At 39.3% G+C, this 21,771-nt stretch overlaps 1 protein-coding gene across 3 annotated transcripts in view; it reads left to right on the top strand.

Annotated features, from left to right (window-relative positions):
- The first annotated feature begins 12,198 nt into the window (after window positions 1-12,198).
- The window catches only part of slit2 (slit homolog 2 (Drosophila)), a 99,775-nt gene continuing 90,202 nt past the window's right edge, over window positions 12,199-21,771 (top strand). For all 3 annotated transcript variants that reach the window (XM_036583839.1, XM_036583840.1, XM_036583838.1), the window contains exons 1-4: window positions 12,199-12,669; window positions 13,876-13,947; window positions 16,485-16,556; window positions 20,768-20,839. In XM_036583839.1, the coding sequence (XP_036439732.1) occupies window positions 12,506-12,669; window positions 13,876-13,947; window positions 16,485-16,556; window positions 20,768-20,839 (380 nt within the window). In that variant the 5' untranslated portion in view covers window positions 12,199-12,505. The remainder of the gene's footprint in view (window positions 12,670-13,875; window positions 13,948-16,484; window positions 16,557-20,767; window positions 20,840-21,771) is intronic.

Here is a 21,771-nt window from a genome sequence, read left to right as displayed (position 1 = left end):
CATCCATCTTGTAGCTGGTCGTCCTCTTCATTATTTGCCTTTAAATGTTCCAAGCATGATTTTCTTTTCCAGTGAATTGATTCTTCTCATAATATGTCTAAACCAGGGTCTTCAATTTGGTGATCTGGGCACTGAGTGAGCAGTGAGGCTTGATTTGATCAACGATCCATTTGCCATCCAAAGTTGTCTCAAAAGTCTTCAACAACACCAAAGTTCAGAGGCAACAATATTTTTTATGTCTCTATTGTTTATTGTCCAGCCTTTACATTCATAAAGTACCACAGAGACGACCACAGACTGGATAATTCTGATCTTTGTTAGTGGAGACAAATCATTGCCAAGTCTGCCAAGTGCAAGTCTGTGTCATATTTTTGACTGCTGGATCTTTTGTTGTTGATAATTGATTCAAGTAGGTAAAAGCTGTCCACCACTTCTACACCTTTACCATCAGTGATAAAGTTTGTGTTTTGTGGTCATAACCTTTGTTTTTATTTTTCATATGAAGCTGAAGTCCCAACTTTTCAGCCTGTTCTTTTATGTTCTTCTAACATAGTAATTAGTTTATCTGAATGCTTCTGATTAATCATTACAATCACAATTTCTAATTATTAATGAATAAATCATTGTGATTGGATGTCAATGCCTAGTGTGAACTGAGCTGTATTGCTTTTGTTGAATAATGTTTTTCTGGCTTGTGTCTATCCAGGGCTCCATCTCTCAAAGCAGCATTTATGGCTTTTCCAGCTAACTTTAAGATTAGTTCAGTCTAACTCTGGGTTATCTGTCTCTCAACAGTGGATCACTTTTTTACCGGGATACATCACCAAGGGACATTCAGGATTTCAGATCATACACAGTTCTTGGACCAATCAGGGACAAGAGTCTGACCAATCAGGGTCTCAGGGACGTGAACCCCTCTCGTCCTTTTTTTTTATCATGACATTTGTGGCATTGATCACATGAAGAATCTGGATTAATCACAGTCAGAGTATTTAAAGTTGGATTAATCACAATCTGAGCATCTAAACCTGGATTACTCAAAGGCTAAATGTCTAAAGCTGGATTAATCACAGTGTGAGTATTTAAACCTGGATTAATCACGGACTGAGTATCAATACCTGGATTAATCACAGCCTAAGTATCAATACCTGGATTAACTTGGGTTAATCACAGACTGAGTGTCAATACGTCAATTAATCACAGCTGAGTATCTAAACCTGTAGTAACCACAGCCTGAGTATCTACACGTAGTTTATTCACATACTGAGTATCAATACCTGGAATAATCACAGCCTGAGTATTTAAACCTGGATTAATCACAGCCTGAGTATCAGTACATGGATTAATCACAGCCTGAGTATCAGTACCTGGATTAATCACAGCCTGAGTATCAATACCTGGATTAATCACAGCCTGAGTATTAAAACCTGGATAAATCACAGCCTGAGTATTTAAACCTGGATTATTCACAGCTGAGTATCTAAATCTAGATTAATCACAGCTGAATATCTAAATCTGGATTAATCACAGCTGAGTATCTACACATGGATTTATTAAAACTGAGTATGTACATCTGGATTAATTGCTGACAGAGTATATAAACCTGGATTAATTGCAGTCTTTGTATCCACACTTGGATTAATTACAGCTGAGTATTTGTACATTGATCAGTCACAGACTGAGTATCTATCTATTAACAAAGTTAAAGAGAAAGTTGGTTGTTTATATGGTTTGTGAAGTCAGAAACGGTGTCTCTGTTGAGCCTGCTTTGTTAGACAGACCCCAGAGGAGCCAGAGCTTCCCTTTTGAGTCTTGGTTCCTCTCAGTGGTTATTCCTCCAGCTCCATTTGTTTATCTGTCCGCTGTTACACTGTCACTCCTGGTTTATTGGTTTGGGACTTGGACCTATGTAAAGCTGCTTTGTGATGACGTGTGATGTAAAAATTAATATAAAAATCTGAATCAAATTAAATTTAATTGTTTGTTTGTGTTATTTGGTTCATTGTAGTGTTATTGTCTGTGTGATATTTGATTTATAGCAATGATATTGAGTGCATTTTTTGTTATTTGGTATGTGGTTTATTAGATGTGTATATCATTATAATGTTATTGTGTGTATGGTATTTGGTTTATTGTTATGTTGTGTGTGGCATTTTGTTCATTGTAATGGTATTGTATGGGGGTTTTGCTTTATTTTAATCTGTGGTATGTGGTTTATTGTAATGTCATTGCATGTGTGGTATTTGGTTTATTGCAGCATTACTGTGTGCGGTATTTGGTTTGTGAATGGTTTGTATTCAGTTGTTGTTGGATCACATTATCTCTGATGAGAGACTCATTCAGTGGAACCATCTGCTGCCTGACGACCCGATGCTGCCAGCAGTGAGCGCTTCAGTGGATCAGCACAGTCAGAATCTGGCATCAGTCTGGAATCGAGGTTGGTTCATGGTCTGTGACTGCGTTATCAGCCAACACATTTCATCTTTTTCTTTTCCCTCTCACTCACTCACTCACTCTCTCTCTCTCTCTCTCTCTATATATATATATATATATTTTCCATGTCTCTCTTTCTCTCTCTTTCTTTTCCCTATCTCTCTGTCCCTCTTTCTCTCTCTCTCTCTCTCTCTTTCTCCTTCATGTATGTATGTGTGTATATTCTCATTTAGAAAAATGACAACTGAAAAATGCTGTTTGCATAAGTATTCAAAGCTCCAGGTTTATCTTACAATTAGCCACTACTTGTGAATCTTTAAAAAAGTTTAGAAAGTTTCATAAAAGACTCTCTTAATTCCATTCCAATTAGAAATACCATTGTTCAGACTGCTCAAATTCAAAGCGTTATGTATGGCACAAACCTAACACTGCTCATTCCTCAACAAACACTATCCCAACAGTGAAGAATGGGGGTGGCAGTATATTGTTATGGGGATGTTTCTCTTGAGTGGAGACTGCGCATCTTGTTCAAATTGAAGGACAGATGGCGCAAAATACAGGGAGAAACGGCAAGACAGCCTGTTTCAGTCTGTTTAAAAAATAAACAAAAATTTGGAAGTAACTTTACCTTTTAGAAGAACAGTGATCCCAAACACAAGGCCAAAGCAACACGACAGAGGTTGAACAGCGAAAAGATTAATGTTTTATAATAGTAAAGTCAAGTCCAATCAAGAATCTGTGCCACTATTTGAAAAATACAATCATCCAACCTATCTGTACAACCTGGAACAAATCTGCCAGGAACAAATCTGCAAAGCTGGTAGAAACGTAGAAACTTACTGTAACAGACTCAAAGCTGTTACTGCCATGTAATGTGGTTCTACCAAGTACTAGTCTGAAGGTGCTGAATAGTTATGCAAGCAGCATTTTTCAGTTTTTTTTAAATGCTCTGACAAATGATACATTTTGACTTTACTTTAAGATATTTACTTTAGGATCATATTGGCTGGTGCATTGTGTGTTAGTGTCATTTGTAATTGAGATGAATATGATGACTTTTAAGGGGGTTGCAAGGCACGGTATGTAACTCTATATTTTACTCACAGAGCAGCTGTGTTTCACTCATAGATCATCAAAGTGGCCTGCATGCATCATAATCTGTAGTGTGTGTTCTATTGCATCTATTAGATGTGTTTGATGTGCATCCTTCATGTGTATCTTTTAGCTTTTTAATATGTGCATTTGAGTTTTTGGTGAATATATTGTTTTTGTGTTTGATGTCTATCTTTGGGGAGCTTGATACTTGATACATATTTGATATTTACCAATGATGCGTATCTTTCATTTTTTACATGTATCTTTGATGTGTTGGATGTGTATCTTTGAGGTGTTTGATGTGGTGGTCTACAGGTGGAGCCATTGCTGAAATACCTCCGCCTGTGGGTGGAATCTTCCCCTGTCATTCTGGACCCACTGGACCTGCTATGCTGGGCCTGAAGTGGTTTGCCTTATAGCCCACAGGAAGCAGTGCTTTGAGTCTATAAACTCCCTTACTGTGATTTGTAACTCTATAACCTTCCTTACTGTAATCCATAACTCTATAAACTCCCTTTCTGTGACCTGTAACTCTATAACATCCCTTTCTGTAACCTGTAACAGTAAGGGATGTTAGATAGTTGGTCTGTCTAGGCTAACTTCCCTTACTGTAACCCATAATTATATAAACTCCCTTACTGTGACCTGTAACTCTACAAACTCCTTTACTGTAACTCTATAGCCTCCCTTACTGTGACCCATAACTCTATAACATCCCTTACTGTAACCCCATAACCTCCCTTATTGTAAAACATAACTCTATAAAATCCCATACTGTGACCCGTAACTGTACAATCTTATTGTGGCCCGTAAATACAACCTCCCTTACTGTAACTCTATAACCTCCCTTACTATGACCCATAAGTCATTCCATACTGTAACCCATAACTCTATGACCTCCCTTACTGTGATCCATAACTTTGTAAACTCCTTTACACTGACCCATAACTCCTTAACCTCCCTTACTGTAACTCTATAACCTTCCTTACTTTAACTCTATAACCACTCTTACTGGAACGCTATGATCTCCCTTACTATGACCTGTAATTGTATAAGCTCCCATACTGTGACCTGTAACTCTATGACCTGCCATACAGTGACCAGTAACTTTATAACCTCCCTTACTTGTAACCCTGTAACCTCCCTTACTGTGACCTGTAACTCTCTAATCTCCCTTACTGTAACTCTATAAGATCCCTTACTGCAAAATGTAACTATATAACTTCATTTACTGTGACCCGTAACTCTGTAACCTCCCTTACATGAACCACAACTCTATAACCTCTCTTACTGTAACCTGTAACTCTGTAACCTCCAGTACTGTAACTCTATGAGTGCCCCTCAATGTGACCCATTACTTTATGACCTCCCTTACTCTAACTCTATAGCCTCCTATACTGGGACCTGTAACTCTATAACCTCCCTTACCATAACTCTTAACTCTCTAATCTCCCTTACTCTAACTCTATGACCTCCGTTACCGTGACTCATATCTTTGTAAACTCTTTTACTGTGAACCATAACTCTATAACCTCCAGTATTGTAACTCTATGACCTCCCTTACAGTAAACCACAACTCTATAACCTCCCGTACTGGTACCTATAACTCTATAAGCTCCCTTAGTGTGACCTATAACTCTCTAAACTCTCTTACTGTAACTCTATAACCTCTTTTACTATGACCTGTAGCTCTATAACCTTGTGAAATAAAGTAATTGTGATGCGGGATAGAAAGAGAAAGAGAGGGATGGGAGGGGTAGGGGGCATAAAGGCCAGGTTATTCTGGGCTGTGACTGCAGGCCTCGCTGAACAATCAGTAGTACCATTCATTCACTCACACACAGGCTTTATTTAAAAGGCCATTAAAGGCAGAAGCACTCAGGAGAAACTCTATAGAACCAGCACAGCTCTGTCTCTCTCTACTTTTTTCTTTCTGGCCATTTCAATATCTCTCTACCTCGCTCCCTCTTTTTTCTCTCTCTTTGTTTTTATTCCCTCTTTTCTCTCTCTTTCCTGCAGTGAGAGTGAGGACAGTTTTCATTGCGTACTTCACTTCTGCACTGTGTGTGTGTGTTGGGGTCTTTTCTATTTGTCCTAAGTGTGTGTGACAGATCTGGAGTGGGAGTCTTATTGATTTTTCCCACACTCTCTCTCTCTTGCTTCTCTCTCTCTTGCGCTCTCTCTCTCTCTCTCTCTCTCTCTCTCTTTCTCACTTGCTCTCTCTCTCTCTCTCTCTCTCTCTCTCTTGCTCACTCACTCGTTCCTTTGTCCCTTCTCTTTCTCTCTCTCTTTAGCTTCTCTCTCTTTCTCATTCCACTCTCTTCCATTTTACCGTCTCCTCTCCCTACTTTTTCTTTTACTCCATCTCCTATCTCCCCCCCCTCTCTGTTTTTCTTTCTCCTCTCTCTTTCTCTCTCTGTATGAAATGAAAAGATCATCAGGATTTTTCTGAAAAACCCGTATTAAAAACACAGAAGTTGTCACGGTGATAGTGGATGTGCTAACTCAAGTGAGGGGGGTGGGGGGAGCAGACAGGGTCCAAGACAAGCTTTTTGTAAAAGGACTCTAAGTGAGGGTATTGTAAGAGTGTAGTATTTTCTCACTTAACAGGCCCAAATCATGGAAAACTGAATTTTCACTTTTTAAATAGTCTGTTAGTATGTTAACATTGTTAAAGTTTACAATGTACCATTCACTCTCCAGATTATACAGTCCATAAGTGGAAACCTAACTGCAAAAACAGTTTAAATTCACATATGTCTGCCCATTCAGTAGCAGTTCAGCCCTGCCCATTCAGCCTATATTAGCTTAGCCCGGCCAACTGAGCCTACAACTGTTTAGTCCCACCCATTCAGCCCACAGCAGTTCACTTTACTGTAAATTAGCCCTGCCCATTCAGTAAACAGGAGTTTAGCCCCACCCATTCAGCCTTCTGCAGTTAAGCCCCACCCATTCAGCCTTCTGCAGTTAAGCCCTGCCGGTTCAGCCTATAGCAGTTTAGCCCCACCCATTCAGCCTATAGAAGTTTGGCCCCGACCCATATACCCTAGAGCAGTTTAGCCCCATCCCATTCAGCCTATAGAAGTTTGACCACGCCCAAATACCCTACAGCAGTTTAGCCCCACCCATTCAGCCCACAGAAGTTTAGGCCACTTATTAGTCTACAGCAGTTTAGTTCACATTTTCAATTCCACCTTAAATGGAACTGGAATCTGCTGAACCATTTGAGGTAAAATGGAAAATTCTAAAAAGAAGCTGGTGAGTAGGAAGCCACAGGCTTAAAAATCTGGTTGGTATTAAAGGACAAGCTTTGTCCTGGTTCTGATCCTATCTGACTGACCGTTATGAATTTGTCAGTGTTAGCAACACTCTGATCGTACACTAGTACAATATGGTGTCCTCCAAGATCAGCGCTCGGGCCGCTGCTTTTCTCTCTGTACATACAACCTCTTGGTAACATAATTCACAGGTTCGGCATTAGTTTTCACTGCTATGCGGATGACACGCAGCTCTACATATCTGCTAAACCAAATGAGGCTCTGAATCTAAATAAACTTGAAGATAAAAATATCAAAAGCTGGATGACCAACAATTTCCTTTTTCTTAATCCTAACAAAACTGCGGTCCTACTACTTGGGCCCAAAGCAGAGAGATCTCAACTCTCCAAATTAAATTTAGATGGCCATATGGTCATTCCAAACACCACTGTAAAAAATCTAGGTGTCATTTTCGATTCCAGTCTCTCTTTTGATGCACGTTTGCAACATCGTTAGAGCCACATTCTTTCACTTAACATCTCTTAACTACGTAATATTCTAGCCCTAAACAATGCGGAAAAGCTAGTGCATGCCTTTATAACCTCCAGGCTGGACTACTGTAACACCATTTTAGCTGGATGCTCCAATACATTACTAAATAAGCTCCAACTGCTCCAGAATGCAGCTGCCAGAGTCCTTACAAGGACCAAAAAATTCGACCATATATCCCCAATCCTGTCGTCATTACACAGGCTACCTGTTAAATTTCATATAGAGTATAAGATCCTTCTCTTAACATATAAATCATTAAATGGTCTGTCCCTGCACTATCTTAGTGAATTAATTCATTCATACGAACCCACACGTATGCTCCGCTCACAAAATAATGGCTTGCTGACAGTTCCTAGAATTAGAAAAACCACAGCAGGTGGTTGAGCATTTTCCCACATAGCCCCAGAATTGTGGAATCATCTCCCGACCTCTGTTCAGGACTCAGACACACTTTCCACATTTAAAACTAGGCTCAAAACGTATCTATTTGCACAAGCATTTTGCTAATCTCAGTTGTTTGCACTACTACTCACTAATATCTCTCCATAAATGGACCTGTCCTGTTAATCAATTTCTCTCTCGCTCTCTCTCCCTTCATTTGAGCCCCTGAGCAACGTTTGCCTGCGTCTCCGCCTGGGAGCCACCAGAGCTGCTAGAGTCACCACCAGAGTTTCAACCACCATAGAGCTTCACGCCATAAAAAGCTGTGCAAATCTCACCTGCATGAATTGACCCTTCTGATGCTGCTGCTGCTGCATAAACTCAAGCTATCTAATTAACCATTGCTCCACCTGTTTTTCCCTGTATTCTAATATTTTATACTAATGCTGTTTGTTATCTGGTGTCGACCAGAGGAGGATGGGTTCCCCTTTTGAGTCCTGGTTCCTCTCAAGGTTTCTTCCTCTTGCTCTTAGGGAGTTTTTCCTTGCCACTGTCACCACTGGCTTGCTCATGGAGGCTTGGACCCGGATTTTTCTGTAAAGCTGCTTTGTGATAACACCTGTTGTAAAAAGCGCTATATAAATAAACTTTGACTTGTCTTGACTTTCACTAACACGTTTAAGGCAAGTGTGTTATGATTTAGGCATGAAAGTTGGCACAGTGCTAATTCTTGGGGAATAAGCTTGCTACACTTGTTAGCTAAATTTGCCTTGTAGCTCCAATATAAAAGCTAAAGAAGCAAATTCAGACAACAAATGTCTTGGCTGATCAACTAAATTTGGTGCAATGGAGGACTTTTTCCTGAACTACTGTTGTAACCTTACTTCTACTGAAGCATTTCATTGCTTTATTTTTATTTAGTATTTTTTTGCGCAATGGAACAGCATCATACTTTATCAGACAGTTACAGCCAGCTGTTGTGTGTGTGTCTGAGTGTGTGTGTGTGTGTGTGTGTGTGTGTGTGTGTGTGTTTGTGTGTGTGTGTTTGGACTAATGTTCCAATTTTGCATGCTTTATTGGGGGGGTTATGTCATCATCATTTTGCTGCCATACTGGAGAGAGCTATTGTTTTACTGATTAAAGACACATGTAGACACAGATGGTATTAAAGGGGAATTCCATCCAATTTTTAAAAATCTTCCATAGTAAAGTGGTTGAGATACACAAAGTCATTCAGAGTGGCATTCATTTTTCTTTATAGTGATGGTGAAAGGAAACAGGGGTGGCAATGTCTGCAGCACACATAAAGCCATTTTATTTGCTGTCCAAAATGACCAGCGAATTGAGTCATCTTCTGAGTTTTATATGTAATGTTGGTCATGGTGAAATAGTGGGAATTACGTATGGATTGTAAAAAATATCATTAAAGCTAAAACTGTAGCACAAAACTTATCATAAAACAATGCCTCAGACATCAGGCATATCATTGTTTTCAGAAAAAAAATCTTGTGTCTTTTGTACACTTGTAATCTTGTACACCTTGTTAAAATGTGTTGATGGATAGAGTAATAAAAATGGTCCAAAATTATTTTTTCCAAAAAATCTTGTACCGTTGAAACTGCACTGTGTACGTTTTGAGGATCTGAAGACCTCCAGTGGAAAGGTGTCACTATATGCAGCATATGGAGGAACATTCTGTAGTGTAGGTTGTGAGTCTTTCCTTGAGCAGATGAATCTGATGATTGCAAACTCATTGGGCATTCAAAGAGAACTTTGGGAACTTGGTGAAGGATGTCTTACTAGTGTCTTATTTGTTTACATGTTTAAACACTTAAGTTCTATGTACTAAACTTTTCTATGCTGGTGTGTGGGGGTGTAAATATTAGTGAGTGAAGAAGTTTAGAATTTTGGAATCAGCATGTTTAGACACCCTGTGGCTGTGATTAATCCAGGTTTTGAAACTCAGGCTGTGACTAATCCAGGTTTAAGTATACAGGCTGATTATTCGAAGTGTAGATTCTCTGGCTGTGATTAATCCAAGTTTAGATACTCAGACTGTGATTAATCCAAGTTTAGATACTCAGGCTGTGATTAATCCAGGTCTAGACACTAGACAGGGTGTCATGAATCCAGGTTCAGATACTCAGGCTGTTATTAATCCTGGATAAGATACTCAGGCTGTGATTAATCCATGTTCAAATAATCAGGCTATGATTAATCCAGAGTTAGGCCACTTTGGCTGTGATTAATTCAGGTTCAGAGCCTAAGGCTGTGATTTTTGCAAATGCAGGATTTGTATTTGAAGGAGGTTCCAACACTTTAGTCCCATGTACTAATCTCTTCTTATTCAATGTAAATACAGTTTTCTGTTTTATGTCATCTTTGATTATTTTGGAAATTTGGTGGAATTCCTTTTTCGTGTGTCTTTGAAGCAGTTTGACTGATTTACTAAAAGAACTGATGAAGTAAAGCCATTCTGTACACACACACACACACTTAACAAAACTGTGTGTGTGTGTGTGTGTCTGTAAGTGTGAATAGTTTCCACTCGTCTCTGTCAGTGCTGATAAATCTCTGTGTTTACAGGAGTGTACATGGTGTAGAAACATATGCTTGTGTGTGTGTGTGTGTGCGTGTGAGTGACCGGGATTACAGTGTAAATCTTGTGTTATTGTTCATGTTAAGAACATGACAGGTCTCGATAGAAACATCAAACAAATACACTCATAACCACAACAACTCACACACACTCCTGAGTTAGACTGAGCGCATCTCTTAGATACACAGACTGTGATTAATCCAGGTTTTGCTCGTCATACTTTAATTAATTTAAGTTTAGATACTCAGGCTGTGATTAATCCCAGTTTAGACAACCAGGCTGTAATTAATCAAAATGTAGCTACTCAGATTATGATTAATCCAGGTTTAGAAACTCAAATTGTGATTAATCCAGGTTTGTACCTGGTGTAATCACAGCCTGAGCAGGCTAGATTAATCACAACCTGTTCAGGCTGTAATTAATCCAGGTTTAGAGACTCAGGCTGTGACTAATCCAGGTTTAGACACTGAGGCTGTGACTAATCCAGGTGTAGATACTCAGATTGTGATTAATCCAGATTTAGGCACTCCAGCTGTGATCATTCCAGGTTTAGGTACTCAGGCCATGATTAGTCCAAGTTTAGATGCGCAGGCCATAATTAATCCAGATTTAGATACCCGTGCGATTAGCTGCGATTAGTTTTTAATACTCATGCTATGATTAATGCAGGTTAAGAAACTGAGGTTATGATTAATCCAGGTTTAGATAGATACTTCCAGGTAGTAGATACTACTTAAACATTGATCCTTTATTGTTCCTGTGAAACATATGTTTGTAATTTTTATTGTAATACAGTGAATATGGTTAATAATTTAGTTCAGTCACACTGGAAGCTAGAAGCTGCCTGAAACTAGAAGCTGCTTGAACGTTGTTTATCCAGTTTAAGTCGTGGTGATGGAGTTAAACTGGATTGTTATGGAGGCACGTAAGCTGCAAAGCTGAAGTGTGAATGTGTTTACTGTAAACCAAAGCATCATTAACTACAGAATAGAAACACCACTCATTAACACCCCCTCACTCTCTCTCTCTGAAAAACCTGTTCAGGCTCTCTTTAGTGTGTATTAAGACGTCACAGACACACGCCCGTATTCCTGTTGCTGATAAGAGAAATACTTCATTCAGACACAGTTAAACACTCAGACAAGACACAAATACAGCCTCAGATTTGTACATGTTTTTACTTTTCTGTGGAGGGATGGTGTTTTATCATATACAATACAGTATCATATACAATATTTGGCATCAGTCAAATATTAATATTCTGTACTCAGTTATCTGACTTCGACTTTAAATAAATAAATAAAAAAAATATGTCTGTATTTATACTTCTGTAATGTGTGTGTGTGTGTGTGTGTGTGTGTGTGAGAGAGAGAGAGAGAGAGAGAGAGAGAATAACTCCTCAGAAGTTGTTTGACCTTTGACCCCACCCCCCGGCCCTGACACACCTGCAGGTGTGTTCTGGTCAGTGGGGTTACTCTTTTCACTGCCCGTACCACAAATTTGGTGCACAAATTCCAGTACACACACACACACACACACACACACACATATATATATATATATATATATATATTGCTCTTTTTTTCCTGTACATATTGTCTGTCACTCTCTCTGTTCATATTTTCTTTTTTCTTGCTCTCTGTCTCTGGGCAAGAGGAAATCTGTTTCTCTTCTCTTCGTTGAGAAATCTTTCTATTTCTCTCTCTTCGATCTTTCTCTCTCTTTCACTCTCTCTCTGCATTCTTTCTTGCTTCACTTTCTCTGTGCTCTCTTTAGGCTGAATGGAGCAGTGGGCGGGTTGGTGGGCGGAGTCGGGGCGGGTCATTGGGCGTGTCCGCGCCACTGAGAGATTGTGTGTGGGAGAGTGTGTGGTCAGTGCGCATTGAGTGTGTGGAGCTGCAGCAGCGGCGCTCGAGCGGAACTCTACCGGTGATCGGAGCTTTAACACACGGGCGCGCGTGCGATCTTCCCCGCGTGATTACGCAGGAATGGCCTCGTGAGCAGAATCTGCAACTGAAGCCCGGAGAGAGGAGCGCGCGCAGAGAGCGTACACACAGGAGCGCGTGCGTTTGCTTTGAGAGTTCGCGCGCGGAGTTCCGTGCTGCAGGAGCGCGCGCGGGAGCGTGTATTGTGCAGGAGCGCGAGCCCGGAGCCCCGCGCTGAGTCGCGCACAGCGCACCAGGACCGCATGGCGCGCGCTTGGGTCGCGCCGCTGCTGCTCGCGCTGCTGGTCCGCGGGGCGCGCGCGCAGCTCTGTCCGCCACAGTGCACATGCGCGGGGACCGCGGTGGACTGCCACGCGCAGGGACTAAGGAGCGTCCCGAGGGGCATCACGAGGAGCGCCGAGAGAATGTAAGGCACGCGCGCACTGATAGATAGATAGATAGATAGATAGATAGATAGATAGATAGAACTTTATGATTAGTGGTTTCTGAATCTCTGATCTGGAACTCTGGATCAGTAAGCATTTTCTTATGTTAAATAAATAAATCTGAAGTTCTGCTTGTAGAGCCCAAATCTCCACATTGTCCAGTTTTTCTGTTTACATTGATTGTATGGCTGTAAAACCCACTCAGGTAGTTAGAAACCTCAGCATCCTTAACAACTCTACACTTTCACTTGAACCTCATCTCTCACTAAATCTGTTTCCTTCTCCTTCACAATCTTCACCTTTTTCTGAATATCAGTGATGCAAATTCTGGTCTAAGCCTTATCAGCTTTTATATTGATTATTGTAATTTCCTCTTTATCTGTCATCCTGCTAAATGTTTCAACAGACTTCAGTCTACTCTGAACTGCTGTTAGAGCACTAACACACAAACTGAGTTGCACACACACTGCTACTGTTCTTCATCAGTTTCATCAGGATCCTAAATTCTCTTTCACTCTTCCAGTTTCTCTATCACTGGATCTTTTGTTACATCCTTCATATCTCAAGTGAAGATGTCTTTGCTGAACACTGGTCTTCTCCTTCTGCTTTTTGTTATGTATACAAATTCATTGGACAATTGATGGAACAAACAAACAAACAAATAAATACATAAGAACTGCTGGGGTCAATTTAGGGTCAGATCATCAACATCAACGTGACGGTACTGGATACTCCTCACTTTCCTTCTCTAGGAAATCTCCACACCTCCTTCTTAGACACAGCATAGCAAAGAGGAGCAAAACACTGAACTTTATCTCTTTATACTTTCCTAGACTCATCTAAACTTCTGTTCACACTTCTTTAGTCCTTTCTACCCCCTGTACTTTTATTCACTCTCTACTCCTCCTCACTCCTCCATATTCCTTTCCATGCTCTTCTCTGCTCCTCCTCCTCCCTTCTATTTGTTGTTGGTTAGAGGGCTCATTTGCTCATATTGCTGTGTTCTGCAGTGTCAGTATTTGAAAGCCTAACATGGAGATAATTAACGTGTTTTGCAGCCTCACCGACTGCTGTTCATCACTGACCATTATTAACATGACACTCATAACGTAGCCCAGTTTTTATGTATATGTTATTCCAAGCTGTGACCTCTGTACTGACCACTGTCTTCTCCTGTGTGTTTACAGTGACCTCAACAATAATAATCTGACTAAAATCACCAAGGCTGATTTTGCGGGGCTCCGACACTTACGAGTGCTGTAAGTACAAACTTTTTTCTACATTCACATCACTCATGGTCAGCAAGATCCTATCTACATTATAAACAACGCGTCACAATCAGACCTAGAGAAAGCCCTTTGTGACCTTTACCCTCAGTATCTTTTTGAACGTCTCCATCTAACACTTTTACACCTTTACACTGTTATGTGAGGGGATGTCACTGAAACAAAGCTGCTGCTGAAAACCAAAGTTCTGCAAAAATACTGAAAAACTTCTACATAATGTACTAAATGTTTATTGTTGCAGGAGGTAAAACAGTTAATTTGTAACACAACAGAGAAAGAAAGAGAGAGAGAAAGAGGTTAAGATGGTTTGGACAGTGTGGTTTTAGTGATTCTAAAACTCAGGATTATGTGAACAAGCCTCAAACAATTATTGTAAAATTGGGTTTAGGCTGTGAAAGAGAAAGAAAGAAATAAAGGGAGAATTTGTCCTCCTTTGTACATGAATATTCAGTTAAAATGGCATGTTAGTGTGTGTGTGTGTGTGTGTGTGTTAGACAGAGATGTACAGAGGAACCGTATAAGAACAAGTTTACTGTCCTGTTCCAGAGGTTAGAGTTTCCACTAAAAAATCCACATCTCTCCTCTCTTTCTCTCTTTCTCTCTTTCTCTCTCTCTCTCTCTCTCTCTCTCTCTCTCTCTGTATGAATGCTGAATGTTAAACTATTCATTTCCGCAGTAAGGAAACTCAGAATGACTGATTGTAATTCTGTTCAGGAGAGAACAAACAGCCTGTGAATGAAACTCAGAATCACTTGTCACATGAGTGCATATGTCCTTGGAGCATTTGTGGTATTTGGTGTAGAAATTTAGCAGCAGCAGCTTTAATCCAATAACAGATCAGCACAATGGTATAAAGGTGTAAAACTGACAACTTGAAGTGAATTACTAGAAACATTCTTATTCTATCACTGCAAATCTTGGAATGTCAATCATAGTCTCATCTCACAGTGATGAGTGCAGGCCTGAGTGTTTGGGAAATAAAAAATTGACACAAACTCCAACAAAGCCTGCAAATATTCTTTCCAACCCACATCAACCCACAAAATTCTGTCTGCTTGTAGACTAACAAAATTCTGTCTCAACCCAACTGTAGACAACAATTTTTTGTGTAAATCTGACTGTAGACTGACAAAATTGTAGCTTAACCTGACTGTAGACCAACAAAATTCTGTCTGCTTGTACACTAACAAGATTCTGTCTGAACCCAACTGTAGACCAACAAAATTCTGTGTAAGTCTGACTGTAGAGTGACAATATTCTATTGCAAACTGACTGTAGACCAACAAAATTCTGTCTACTTGTACACTAACAAAATTCTGTCTCAACCCAACTGTAGACCAACAAAATTCTGTGTAAGTCTGACTGTAGAGTGACAATATTCTATCTCAACCTGACTGTAGACCAACAAAATTCTGTTTGACTAAAGACCAACAAAATTCTGTCTGACTGTAGACTGACAAAATTCTGTCTGAACCCGACTGTAGATCAACAAATTTCTGTCTGAACTCAACTGTAGACTGACAAATTTCTGTCTGAACTCTACTGTAGACCAACAAATTTCTGTCTGAACTCGACTGCAGCCCCACAAAATACTGTCTGAACTCCACTATAGCCTGACAAAATTCTGTCTGAACCTGACTGGTCCATGTGATGTAAAATCAGGGTCAGTGTCAGAGTCAGGGTCACCATTGATGTTTGGGTCAGTGATAGGGTCAAGATCATTTTCAGTGTAAAGATCATTGTAAGGGTCAGGGCTTTGATAGCGCCACTAAAACAGCTGGACTTTCAGCTAATCTATCAGTCAGATGTTTATTGCTAAAACCCTGATCCTCACATTAGATGGACTGAAAATCTTGCTCTAAATGTAAGTATTTTGATATGATTTGATTGTGTTCTACAACTTCTCATAAAATTGAATGGGATTTTGTAAATCACACCCAATTTCTTTAATTTTAGTTTAATCAGTTGGTCTAAGATTTCTTTACACTGGTGGTGACAGAAACCAGGGGTTCTATTTTATTTACTATCCAAAGCCACCAGTGAACCTACATGTATCTTTTGAATATTTATCTGATGTATATAATGGTAAAATACTGTAAAGTACATAAAAAGAAATTTTCTTGGGGACTATTTTTCCTCATAACACTCTGCATTTTTTAAATGTTTTACCAAAACATTCTCAGAACCATCATAAAATACGTCTCAGACATCAGGCAGTGTATTTATAACCATTTCATGTAAAAATTTTCTGTGAGAGAGCTTTTAGGGGTGAACAGTTCTGACTCGGTAAGTTTCTCTAGAGCAGGGCATTTCACACCAAACCACTCTGAAAGACTCTGTTTACATGTTAACCATTTAATTATGCAGAAGCTTTGAAAAATCTGTGAAATTCCCATTTAAAACAGTAGGGAGCAGGAATACACCTGTGTATGTGTGTGTGTGTGTGGGGGTGTGTGTGTATGTGTGGTCACAATGAGGTGTGTTTTCTCACTGTGTGTGTGTGCACGCAGGCAGCTGATGGAGAACAAGATCAGTGTGATCGAGAGAGGAGCGTTTCAGGACCTGAAAGAGTTGGAGAGACTGTAAGTCCACACTGTGATCTTTCATGACTATTTACTGCTGCTTGTCTTGCTACACCCATGAAGACCAAATGTCCTTACAATAACCGGACAACATGAGATATTATAACAGGACAAGTGAGGACATTAATACTGGCACTCAACTTGAAAACATGCAATTTCAACTTTTTTTGGAAAAACAAAAGAGCAGAAAGATTGCCTTTTAGTTGCTGAAGTTGGAGTTAAGTTGGGTGTAGGTGTAGATGTAGTATTACTTGGCCACAGTAATACAGAAGTCTATTGAAGTCCTCACAAGAATAGTAAGACTAACTTGTGTTGTCTGACAGCCAAGTTAGCCCTGAGGGAGGATTTGAGAGTGACAGTGGAAGCTGGAATTACGCACTTTAACCCTTCACCACTCCCCCCATCACTTTCTCTCACTCTCTCCCTGGCTCTACTCCTCTACTCCTTTACTTTGCTTATTCTTCTCTACTTTATTTAACACCATTTTACTCTATTTTACTCATCTGCCCATTTTCTCCTCTACTCCCTTTCTACTGCATTCCTCTATTTCTTTATTCCATGACTTCTCTGGTCCTGTACTCCTCTACTCTTTTTCTATTCTCTTCTACTTGTTTATGTCTACTCCTTGTCTTCTTTATTCCTCTACTCCTCCTCTACTCCTTTGCTTATCTACTCCTTTTCTTTTTTACTTCTCTACTCCTTTTCTATTTTACTCCTCTGCTTCTTTGCTCCTCTACTCCTTTTCTGCCCTTTTCCTGTACTTCTTTACTTCCCTAGTCCTTTACTCCTCTACTCTTTTTCTACTCTACTGCTCTACTCTACTCCTCTACTCCTTTACATCTCTACTCGTTTTCTATTCTACTTCTCTACTCCCCCTATGTTCTTTTACTCCTCTACTCATTTTCTATTCTACTCTACTCATTTTCTCCATCTCTGCCTCTCTACTGCTCCTTTACTTTTTCACTTTTCTGCTCCTTTACTTTTCTACTCCTTTTGTACTCTACTCTTCTACTCCTTGTCTACTCTACTCGTTTACTCTACTCTACCCTTCTGCTCATTTAGTCTTTTATTCCTCTACCCATTTTCTGTTCTACTCCTCTGCTCCTTATTCATTTATTCCTTTACTCCCGTACCCCTCTACTCCTTTACTCCTACTTTTCTACCTCCACATTATGGTGTTGATCTAATTTGCATGCAGTGTTTACATGTTATGTGTTTTGCATGTGTGTGTGTGTGTGTGGTAAGTGGCTCTTTATGGTGATAACTGCAAGAATAAAGGCACTGCATTATCGCTTAGCGGTAAAGTCAGTGTGTAAGATCAGTCCTGCTGTGAAGCGAGAAAAAGCGTTCACCCGGCCGACCAGCGCGGGGTCCGCATAGCAGAGAGGATTACACACACACATACACACTTTAAAAACTCTTCATAAACACACGCAGGAGTGTGTGTGTGTGGTGGGGGGTGTTTAGGTATTGGGTGTGACGACCCCCTGTGGGGAGGAAAAGTGGAGGCTCTGTTCCACACATACACACACACATTGTCACGGCTAGCTGACTGTGAGAAATGCAGTCAGGTATGAAGTAAAGCTTATAGAGAGAAACTCACAGATCTGTTCGTTCTCTCTCTCTTCCTGTCTCTCTCTCTCTTTTAGAACTTTCTGCCTTCTTCTCATTCTCTTTCTTTTTTTCATACTTCCTTTACCTTCCAACACACACACACACACACACACACACACACACATTCTTTCTGCTGTAGTTGGTTACTCTGGTGTTATTAATGTTTTTATTTGGCTGGTCTACACTCGTTTGTGTGTGTAACTCTTTACACCCCAAAACCCCACTTAGTGCACAATGTGGAGTGACTCTGAGGAACACTGATCTTGTACTTCCACTTACAGGACACTTTATTAGAAACACCTACCTTATCTAAGAAAGTGGCCAGTGAGTGGAAGTACAAGGTCAGTGTTTCTAATAAAGGGGCCAGTAAGTGGAAGTACAAGGTAGTGGTTTCTAATAAAGTGTCCATAATAAAGTATACAGTGAGAATGTATGTGTGAAGGTGATCGACAGTGTGTAGGTGTGAGTCTATTTCGGGGTGCTGATCTTATTCCCTTTAAACGCTGTGTTTCTGTTTGAGTGTGTGTGTGTGTGTGTGCGCGAGAGAGTGTTTCCTGAGGGAGTGTGTTCTCTTCTGGGTTCTGAACGAGGGGCCTTTTAGCCGCTGTGCTGCATCGTTACTATTTTATCACTCATCACTTATTTAATCAGGATGATGTAAAGCAGCAGCTAAAGAATGATGTCATCGTCACTAGCTAGTTTAGAGTTTGTTTTAAGTAAAACACACACTGTCAGAAAGAAAAGTTTGCAGAAACAAACACACTGAATCTCATCAATATTCATTATATGTGATATATATACACTGATTATTATGTATATATTATAAATACACTACCTTTATGGGTAAGAATATTGATCAGCTTCTTACCAGCTGAAAGGAGAGACAGGAAGAGAGAGAGAAAGACAAAGTGAAAAAGCAAGAGAGAGACATGAAGAATAGCTAAATGTGAATATTTAATATAGTTTATATTAGTTATAAATATAGTTTGTAACTGCATTAAATGTAAGAATTAACTGAGTTTCTGTTGAGTGTGTACTGTGTGTGTATGTGTGTGTGTTTACACTGTAAGTTCTGCGTGTGTGTGTGTATGGAGGGGTTCTGTTTGTTTTTCCCACATCTGTTTTTCCGGCCGGCTTTGTCTGAGAGTGTGTGTGTGTGTGTGTGTGTGTATGTGTGCGTATGTGTGTGTCTAGTAGACAGTCACTGTGCGACACACTCACACTCAGTTGGGCAGAGCTGAGTTTTAAAGTTTTCAACATTACTCTGTTCTAAAACCTTTTTAAAATGTCTTTAACCACATTCAGCTTCTAGGAGGTTTTACACTTTTATTCACTCTAAATCCATTTACACCTGAGTGTGTAGAACAAACTAATTTAGGTCAATATGAACAGATAAAAATCGAATTGTAAACATCATATGTGAACTTCAAAAGATGTTAACTGTAGTAAATGAAAATGATGCTAGTAGAAATTAAATATTAGCATGTTGGGATTCCCTTCTTATTAGTAAGAATTACCCAGTTTTTTCACAGACACATTTTTGTCTGGGTTTTATTAAGAACGTAAAGCTCTACATGGTTTAGCTCCACGACATCATACAGACCTTTCGAAATGTTACAGTCCATCTCATGGACTTTCAGCAGCAGCGGGTTTATTGGTAAACCCTAGGACCACTTGCAGTTCAGCTGGTGCTGGAGGTTTTTCTTATGTAGCTCCGAAACTCTGGAGTAGTGTATTAGGAACCCCATCTCAGTAAATATTTTTAAATGTAGACTAAAGACTTACTTGTTCAAACTGGCTTTTTCATAATCCCTGAAATTAAAAATTCTACTTGTTACTTGTAATAAAATTAGTTTTTAATTTTATTTTAAAATTCTTATTTGGTTTATATTATTTTGTAGTTTAATATTATTATTATTATGGCGTTGGTATTTTTATTAATGCTAATGATGTTTTACTGTTTGTTTTATCAATATTTCATACCACTTACATACCATCTTCTGTGTGTTTTTATTCTTTATGATTGTAGTTTTGATTTTACTCTATTTTTTTTAATTTTATCTAATTTTTATGCATTTTGATATTTTGGACTCAAGATGAAAGGTGCTGTATAAATAAAGATTATTATTTTCATTATCATTAGTTATTATTCACATTTTTAGCTTTGTTAAGGATTTCTGTTCTTCTGGCTTTCAGGATTCTGAAAGAATCCATTTTTATTCGAGAAACAATTTTTACAGAAATTAATCAAATTTTAGCTTGTTACAATTAAAGTTTCCAAAGTAATTTCTGATTATTTCTTAATGAATTCTTGCTTGTGAATATGTAATTGTTAAATATTAAAGTTGAATTCTTACATGTTATAATAAAGTTTCAGTGTTGGTTATAGAACAATAATATCATTTGATTAATCAGCACATGCACATAATCCCAAAAAAAGGAAATTATTTTGGTTCAAATAATGTCACATTATTGATTCAACAGTGTGTATATTGTGTATATGTACTCTAAGTTGTAATGTTTAAGTATAACCATGGTATTTTATCCATATGATTGAGCTGGAGTGTAATTTAAACTTTCTCTCTGTTTCTTTGCAGGAGGTTAAACAGGAATAATCTACAGGTTTTACCAGAGCTGCTGTTTCTCTCAACAACTAAACTCTCCAGACTGTGAGTGCAATTGCATCTAAATCACTTTACTCCTCCTTTACTTTAATCCTCCTTTATTCCTCCTATTCCCTCACTTTACTCCTTTACTTCCTCACTTTACTCTGTTTATCCTCTACTCCCTTACTTTATTCTTTCCTCTACTCCCTCTCTTATTCCTCTTTTATTCTATCACCTTTTTTTTCCTTCACTTAACTCCTTTTTTGCTCCCTCAATTAACTCCTCCTTAACTCCATCACTTTACTTGTCTTTTGCTCCTGCTCTTGCACTTTACCCCACCTTTACTCCACCTCTTTCTCCTTTCTTCTTTCCTTTTCCTCACTCATTTTTCTTCTCCCTACTTCCTCTTCATCATCTTTACTTTTCTCTTCCTTTCCTCCTTCTCTTTTTCATTTTTCTCCTTTTCTCCTTCCCTTGCTTCTCTCCCTAGTCCTTTACCTCTCCACCATTTCTCTTTCTCTTTTACTTTTCTCCTCGTCTTGCTCATCTTTTCTCTTTTCTTCTTCTTTTCTTCTCTTTTCTTCCCTCTTTCCTTTTCATCCTCTCTATTTTCTTCTTTTTTTCTCTTCTCCTCCTGGTCTCCTGTTGTGTGCTGTATCAGTATTGTGTGCTGTGTAGTTGGTGTATACCTGAGGCGGCTGCTGCTGTTGTTGTTGTTGATGTTGTTGTTGTTGATGTTGATGTTGATGATGATGATGATGATGATACTGTAATGCTGTATTGAGTCTCTGGCTGTAATGTGGTGTTGGTGGAAAAGGTGCTGCAGACTGGAATTCAGTTCTCTCCCTTGATAATGATTCTATGCTGCACTAATCACTGATAACAGTCCTACATTCACCTCCATCTGTAACACCATTAAACTGAGAGTCACTTGGAATAAGAACATCTGACAAACGTGTAAATGTGAACGTCGTGCAGTGTGAATGTGTCAGATG

Source organism: Colossoma macropomum, unplaced genomic scaffold (assembly GCF_904425465.1).
Source record: "Colossoma macropomum unplaced genomic scaffold, Colossoma_macropomum, whole genome shotgun sequence".
Lineage (NCBI taxonomy): Eukaryota > Metazoa > Chordata > Actinopteri > Characiformes > Serrasalmidae > Colossoma > Colossoma macropomum.
Note: the sequence above shows the minus strand (reverse complement) of the source record. Positions and strands in the feature narration are given on the sequence as shown.